The sequence below is a fragment of the Protopterus annectens genome, chromosome 4.part1 (assembly GCF_019279795.1).
Source record: "Protopterus annectens isolate FY-2018-M chromosome 4.part1, PAN1.0, whole genome shotgun sequence".
Classification (NCBI taxonomy): domain Eukaryota; kingdom Metazoa; phylum Chordata; order Ceratodontiformes; family Protopteridae; genus Protopterus; species Protopterus annectens.
This window is the reverse complement of record NC_056734.1, coordinates 3,278,015-3,286,005: the sequence shown is the minus strand read 5'-3', so window position 1 is coordinate 3,286,005 and position 7,991 is coordinate 3,278,015. Positions and strand designations below refer to the sequence as shown.

The window sequence follows — 7,991 nt, the reverse complement described above, 5'->3', positions numbered from 1 at the left end:
GCTAAAGCTGCATTCCCAAAACTTGAGCTTAAGATCAAGGATCTTGAAAACTGGGCACAAAGAAACACTGAGATCACTGGGCTACCTTAAAGTATGAAAGGCACAGATCCCATCACACAAAGTGGGAGCAAGGAAGTTTATTAGAGGCAGGGAGTGCTCAATGATTGGAAGAACCCACAATATCAACAGTAAAAACAAAGCACCTAACTTCCCATGACATTGGTAAGACAATGAAGTGAAACTATCTTAAGGAAGGTTAGTTTGTTTTGTTTTCAATGTTAAGTTAGTTGAATAAGTAAGTGTTTCCACTTAAAAATGGTTAGTGAACAAATCATTCAGCCCAATTAGTGGATAAGTGGGTCCTCGGGTGTTATCATGGGTATGACACCGGTCTGCATAACAACATGTAAAGTAAACATACAAGTGAAATCTATTGCAAGCAACAAACTGCTAAAAGTGAGACACTGCAGGGGCAGTACCAGATCTGTTCAAGTACTGACACAATACTAGAGGTCTTCACTTCGGAGTATAATAAAAACAATTAAAAGGGCTGATGCACATGACTAAATGGAAAGGAAGAAAAGAATTAGGTGGTAGAATAGTCTGAAACATTAAGCTTAACCTTATCTACAATGGATTAATGAAACAAAAATCCAATCAAGCAGAACAAAAGTTGGGGAACCAGTAATAACATAACTGGAAAAGACTTGCTACAAGTCATATAACAGGAGTTCAATAGAACCACGCAGTACATCATGAAGTAGCAAGAGGAATTGGTGGGATATCACCAAGCACAACTAAACTAGAAGTTGTAATCCAGTTATCCCTTTAGCAGAGAAGGCAGTAAGGAAAACTGGTAGAATATTAGCGCACACACAAAAAGGAGTAACAGAAATTGTTATCCAAACATCCCTCAAGACAGAGAATTAGCAAGGCTCCATATGAAATACCATGCCTTTCTGGAGATTTCATCTACGTAAGAAAACATTCACTGAGGGCAATGAACTGGTCAGGGTTTTCATTATAAGCCAAAATGAAATAAAGTAATATGGAGGTTCTTTAAGAGAGAAGTGGAACTCTAAACTGATCTATTACAATGGAAGCAACAGTCTAAGAGCATTAAGGTTTTAAAAAATATCTAAAGACACAAGCGAAAATTTAAGGAGAAAGCAATGTTTTACACAAAGGATTAGTGAAAGGTATAACCTTCCTGAGAAAGTAATGAACTAAAAAAGATGACATTTAAGAATGCAAACAAAAGCAAGGCTATTATCATGAAGGGGTAAGGAAAACAAATAATTTATTAAGTATAATCTGTTAATCAGAAAGCAGTATGCATTAGGTAGACCAAGCAGTCACACGTCTATATCAAACCACTGATCATAACTAATGGAAGCTACACTTATTTCTGATGTTTCACATTACAAACCTGTTTAAGACTTCGGTTCGCCATAAGCATTATACGATTATTCAGCATTGACAGAACCTTTATCACTGTAATTCCTTTCTAGATATATGAAGTGGCTAACACAGGCGAGCTTCACAGTCTGCTGGGTGACAGCTCTCAATCACAGTATTACCATGATACAATGAATGCAAATCTGCATTCCACTGAGCGCATTATATAAAGGCATCCTAGGCAGATGAGCAATGTAAATGAACAGGTTCCAAAACCATCACAGTATAAAGATTATACATTATGAAAGGCTCAGTGTGCAGAACATGCCCATGTCACATAAAAGCAAAATATATTTCATTAATCTGATGCATGTGGTCAGCCATGTCACTTCCTCACAATCACAGAATACCAAGAAGTGGTAAATCTGGTCGTCAGTGACCATATTAGTATAGCTGAAATGGTTAACACTATACGCTAATTGCCTTCATCCTGATGTCAAAAGAAATATTGCACTCAGTCTATAACTGCACATTACATGACCCTCAACAATTCACCTAGCCAGGCAGTGCTTCTATGCTACTCTTAACAGAAGCACTTTTGCCTACTGGGACTGCATAATTCAACAAATTAAAAAAAAATAAATAAAATATGAAATAGGCCATGTGATTACAGTCAGATGACCAATGAATTAGGTTTTAGTGAAGACCTACAGATGCAAAAAGAACATGGTCTTTCACGAGTCATCAAATGTTTTTTACAAAGTAAACTAAGTGGATAATGTCATTATCTTCTAACACTCTTTAGTAGAGAAGTGAGGCTGATCCAAAGGGACAGAAACTAACATACGTATCATATCAACCTGTTAATAACTTACCTGCATGGAACTGTACACTGAAGGAAGTCTACCATCTTTTGGGCATGTTGCTTAGAAGCATAGTAAAAGTCAAGCCCCTCTGAAAATGCAAAAACAGATCAATGAAAAATTGGCGCAAGTCACTAACTATTCATTCTAAGTTTACTGCAAAACTGAAAGCAAGATATAACAGTAAACGGTCTTGAAGATACGATACAGACCAAAGTATATGCCTTGAATTGGCTGCAATGACAACTAGACCCGGTTCCTGCTTTGCTCTTACTGACGAGGAAAAGCCCAATCATCCCACAGCCCTGAACTGGGTATTGCAGGTATGTAAAATGGATTGTAAAGTACTGCCAAAATGACCCAGGTTGTGCTTGAAAAAAGCCCTTGAATAAGTGCTTCAACCTGGTTAACATGCAAGAAATAATAAAAAAAATAAATAAAAAGTTCATAATTGGCGTTTGTCAAATGAACTGTACAGAAATACTCAAATTATTATTACTTTCTCCTAAAAGCATGCCATATCTGCCAAATACTTTTCAGATGCAATTACAGCATATTCCCTTTACTGACAGCTGTAATCCACATTTCTCTATACAACTACTAAAACCAGTATTCCTTCAACCAAGCATCAGTTCATAGCATCAGAATAAATATCCCTCTTCCACTGGCCATTCTTCAGTCTCCTGCTAATTCTTGAATTACTCTCTAAAATGTTGGTCATCCAACATAGATATACTTTGGGCTTCCATCCAGACAATTTTACATGAAAGAAAATTGAAAGTGGTTCTCCTTATACTCTAGTAATGTCTGTACTGACAGCTCATATGCGACAGGAACATAAAACTCAAGCATACAGAATGCAAATTACTCTCGCTAAGAACATCCCGATGAACAAAATGCCTACAACTGTAAAGCTGTAATATGCTGAATTTCAAACAATATTTTTTGATGTAAAGATCTCTGCAATTATTTTTTGGCCATATGGAAACAATCTTTAGAGAGTCAATATTCAATAACTAACTCCTGCGCATGCATCTGGGTCCAGTAAAAGTCCATGTGACAGCCCCTCTCAAATTCAATTTAATTATCTTAACAGGAATAGTATTTGACCTCTAAAAGCAGGTATACAACTGCTAGTATGCCTAACACCTCTCTAATTCTCCTGAATGCAGTAGTATTACATACAGGCACCTTGCTCTTGTGCCACAGGACTAAGCTCGTCATTGGTAACACAGAACACAAAATGTGCCTTTACAGAGCCATATCACACAAGGAAATCAAATGCTAGCCATCTGAAACAAAGAGCACTCTTTGCTGTAGATATGTCACAGTAACAATGAAGGCCTAAAGTCAGTAATAAACTTATTTGACACAGTAATTCTGAATTAGATCTGACTCATTAAAATACATTTCCCTTTCTAGCTAAATATTTCAACAGGAGCAAAATCCTCTTTACATCTCTGTGGAAAAGAACACGATTACCTGCTCAGATCAATTTGCTGTACTGCCATTATACCTTTAGCTCTTGCCTTTTATAAGAATATTAATTTTACTTTTAAATAATTTCAAGATCATACACCAGAAACTATAATGAATACTCGTTAAAACTAAGCAGCAGTAAAGCTGAAGGTCAGTTACAATAACAGTATGTCTCAAATGGTTAACGCTATGAACTATTAAAGGACTTCATCCTGAAGTATAGAGAATTATTGCCCTCAGTATCTAACTGCACATTATACGATCCTCAGCAAGACACCCAAGACAAATCACTTAGACTAAGCCACACAGACTTTTTTAGTAGTTAGTGATGCTTCACCATTTATTAATGCAAATGCTGTTGCCTAGTGCTGTTAAAAGTACTCATAGTTGCAGAACTCAAAAAAAGAAAAAAAATTAATCATCAGGAAAAGCTTCATATCCAAGGATGGGGTCACTCACAAGTGTTCTACAGCAAAGACTTTACAAGCCCAACATATTTAGCCTTTATTTATATTCAGAATTTTCTGTATCATTTTCATAAATTTCTTTCAATGCTCATATTAATGTATTCTGTTCCACAGTTTGTGGAACCAGACACTTGCACATACCAACATGACCACTATGATGAAGTTAAACATACTGTTTGTACTTTAACTCTTTCGCACAAAGTGAAATGTCTGAAAGGTCCGATTATCTCTAGCTCTTCTTCCTTAGGAAGAGACGGTCATATAACAATAAAAGTAACAAGAACTTTTTTCAATACAGATCACTAGCTCATGTGCAATTAGTGTTACCAGAGTCTGAAAAAGGTCCATGTGGATCAGTGTCCAAACCTGGTTAAAGAACTGAATGAATAAATGGAGTGAAAATAGATAACCATACGCATGTTACATATTTGTGTGTGAGTGTGTGTGCCCATATATTACATATGTAAAAGTTCAACAGAAAAGCACTGCAGATATGAGAAGCTAACATCTAGTCTTCACAATCGGCAGTGTTCATCCAAGCTCTATTACAACATTCATATCATAAGGAAAGTGAAATATCTGAATCCCCCTAATTTACTGACTTGACAAAACTGAAACTACATATGGACTGTATACTAGTATCAAAGACTAGACTTCACACCTTATATTCCCCATCCCCACTACCACTCCAAAGTTTCTGTTGCCTCTTCATCTCCTACTGCTCTACTCCCATTCTCTTTTAAATTTCAAAATCTAAATAGTAGCATCCCATTTAAGTTTTCTGCATTTTATAGCACTGAATTGACTTCAGTAGAGGAGGTCAATGCAACAATATAGCCAGTTCTGCTGTAGCAAAGGCTGAGAGAGCAAATAAGACCCAGATGTGTTCTTAGAAGCAAATTATCTTTCAACTTCACTCTATCCATACCTTACCTTTACACTCCCATTCCTCCTCACTTTTCTACTCCTCAAATCAGTCTGAAAACAAGTCATTTTAACACTTTCCAGAAAGTACAGTTGTGTAAGAACTTACCATAACAGCAGATGTCCTACTTATCACTGGTGAAGTACTCCTTACAATAGGGATATCCTACGAAGAACAGCCCATACATTCGGCTAACATGCCAAAGCCTTGGGCCCTTCCAGTTGCTGCATATCAGACTCTGTCTGAAGAATAAGGTACATGTGTAACGTACAAGTGCCAAATCCTCAGAATTGAACTGCCCCAGGAAAACAGGGTCAGTAAATTAGGAAGAAAAGAAAGATGGTACATGTACTTCAAGACAGTAGAAAAAGGAAAACCCCTTGGCTAGAAAGAAAAGAAAAACTCAATTGGGGGGGGGGGGCATGTCACAGAATACTGCACCACTGATAAGTAGGACATCTACTACTATGGTAAGTTCTTACATAACTGCACTATGTCTTTTCTTAAATCACCACTGCAGTATTCCTTGCAATACAGAGCGTGCTACAAATACTGTAAGGGACTTGAGAAGGAACTGTTGAACCCTCAAAAAACAGAGGCTGGACTTGGTCAAACCTGCTCTGGCCCAAGAAATCACATCCAACTTAAAGTGCTTCATAAAAATATGCAGAGAAGACCAAGTGGCAACTTCCAAAATGGCTCTAGCATTGAGAAAAAAAATCTCCAGAAGAGAAAACCTTCCTAATAGATTGAGAATGAACAGAAATAGGAAGATGCCTGCCATGAAAAGAACAAAAAATAGCTTTAGAAATCCAAGAAGAAATATTTTGCTTAGAAACAATCAAACCCAATTTCTTGTCCTGAAATGAAACAAAAAGCTTTTCAGATTTCCTAATATCTTTAGTCTTGTCTAAAGAATATCTGAGCTATCTATGCAAAATCAAAGAATGGAGAACCCTTCTCAGTACTATTTTCAGGAGGATGAAAGATGGATGGTCTGATTCAAAAACAAACCACTGACCACTTTAGCTACACAAAGGAGGATTGTTTTTAAAAGGCACCATGCCTCTGTGGAAAAGCAGAAAAGGAAGAACTTCCATAAAGGCCTGAAGTCCAGTTTTCCTGGCAAAAGTCAAAGCTGCCCACAAGCCAGTTTTCAAAGTACAGAGGTTTTAACAAAAAGAGGCTGCTGGTTCAAAGTGGCAGAGTCAATTCCTCAAGCACAAAGTCAAGGTCCCAAGAAGGAGGAACTGTCTTTCTTGAAGGCCTAATATGAATGATGCCTTTTAGGAACAGTTTAACCTCAAATCTAGAGAAAAGTGTTGGGTCCAGAGACAGACAACCTGAAATGGCTGTCAAATGAGCTTTAACAGAAGCATATGCCAGAGCAGAACTGAGCAATTCACACAAACAAGAACGAACAGTAGTAATACCCACTGAAAGATGGTCCTTTTTATTGTTATGTCACCAAGAAGAAAATTTTCCACTTTGCAACAAATGATTTTCTAGTGGTGGGTTTTCTGGCCTCCTGCAAAACCCAAAACACATCCTCAAGAAAATGGTGTCGAAAAGGAATACACATCTTTTCACCCAAACAGTCAACTGTAGGGTGAGACGATGAGGGGGAATTAGAGAGCACCTGTCCTGTGTGAGGAGATAGACTCTGTGGGGTAATTTGCGTTGACTGCCCCTGGCTAAATACAAAAGGGAAATAATTTCTGCCTGGGTACAAAGGAGTAAGGGAGCTGACAACAAGCTTGTGTGCCTGTCCCACATGACACAGTGTAGAACCTTCACCAACAAAAAAGAAGGGGTAAGCACGCAGGGACATCCCTCTCATAGAAAGAGGCACTGCATCCACCTTCCAAACCAGAGGACTTGGCACTCTAGAACAGAATTTGTGAAGTTGTCTATTTGGAAGGAGGCAAAAAAAGATCTACTAACTGACAATGTCCAGGAAAAGCTCTCTGTGAAGCATCCACTTGTAACGATTTGTCCTGGATCTGCTCAGATTATCTACCACAGCACTGTGTTCTGAGAGAATATTTACCACACAAAGAATAAGTTTATGTCAGATGGCAAAATCCCATGCTATAAGGGCTAGTCTACAAAGATGGTAGAAACGCTGGTAAAAATGCCATCTCCTGTGCCTTGGTTGTTTGAGCGTAGTGTTGTCTGTGAAAACTCAAGAGTGGCCCTGGAGCACAAAGGAAATGCAATGCCTAAAAAGTCAGGATAAGAGTTTATTTCCTTGATGTTGATATGCTCCTCCATCTCTTGTGGAGACTAGATCCCCCCTGGACCCTAATGCTGTTGGAACAAACCCCCATGCCAGGTCTGAAGCATCTATAAACAGCTCCTGAGAACAAGAGGTAAAGTAAAAAAATAAGGCCAGAAATCTAAGATATACAGCGGATTCACCACAGAAATTCTCCATAAACAAGGCAAAAGAGGAAAGAGAAAGCCCATAGCATGAGAATGCTGTAGCCAAATTATTCTCAGATACCACTGAACTTCCTCATAAGAAGTCCAGAAAAAGAAACTATTGGAATAGATGAAGTTATGAACACCAGGGCTCTCAAATTCTCTTGCCGAGATTTTTTTTGGAAGGAAGGGAGAACTAAAAAAACTGGCAAGGAGTAGGAAGAATGGCAGTCATTGCAGGGGGTCCAAGTCCTACAGCTAAAAAAAAAAAAAAAACTGGTCCAGAAAAGTAGTCAGCTTTGATTTTTTGAGATTTAGAATTTAGCCCATGTTGGGAAGCAGCAGCATAGTAAATTCTATGTCCTGTAAAATATATGGACAGGGTGCGTGAATAACAGGGTCATCGACGGGGAAAAATCTTAACACCATGGAGCC

The 7,991-nt window shown here is 38.1% G+C and overlaps 1 protein-coding gene across 1 annotated transcript in view; it reads right to left on the bottom strand.

The window, feature by feature from the left end:
* The window catches only part of NMD3 (NMD3 ribosome export adaptor), a 761,058-nt gene that overhangs the window by 407,626 nt on the left and 345,441 nt on the right, over positions 1 to 7,991 (bottom strand). Inside the window, exon 8 of the mRNA XM_044069978.1 lies at positions 2,274 to 2,352. Within this exon, the coding sequence (XP_043925913.1) occupies positions 2,274 to 2,352 (79 nt within the window). The remainder of the gene's footprint in view (positions 1 to 2,273; positions 2,353 to 7,991) is intronic.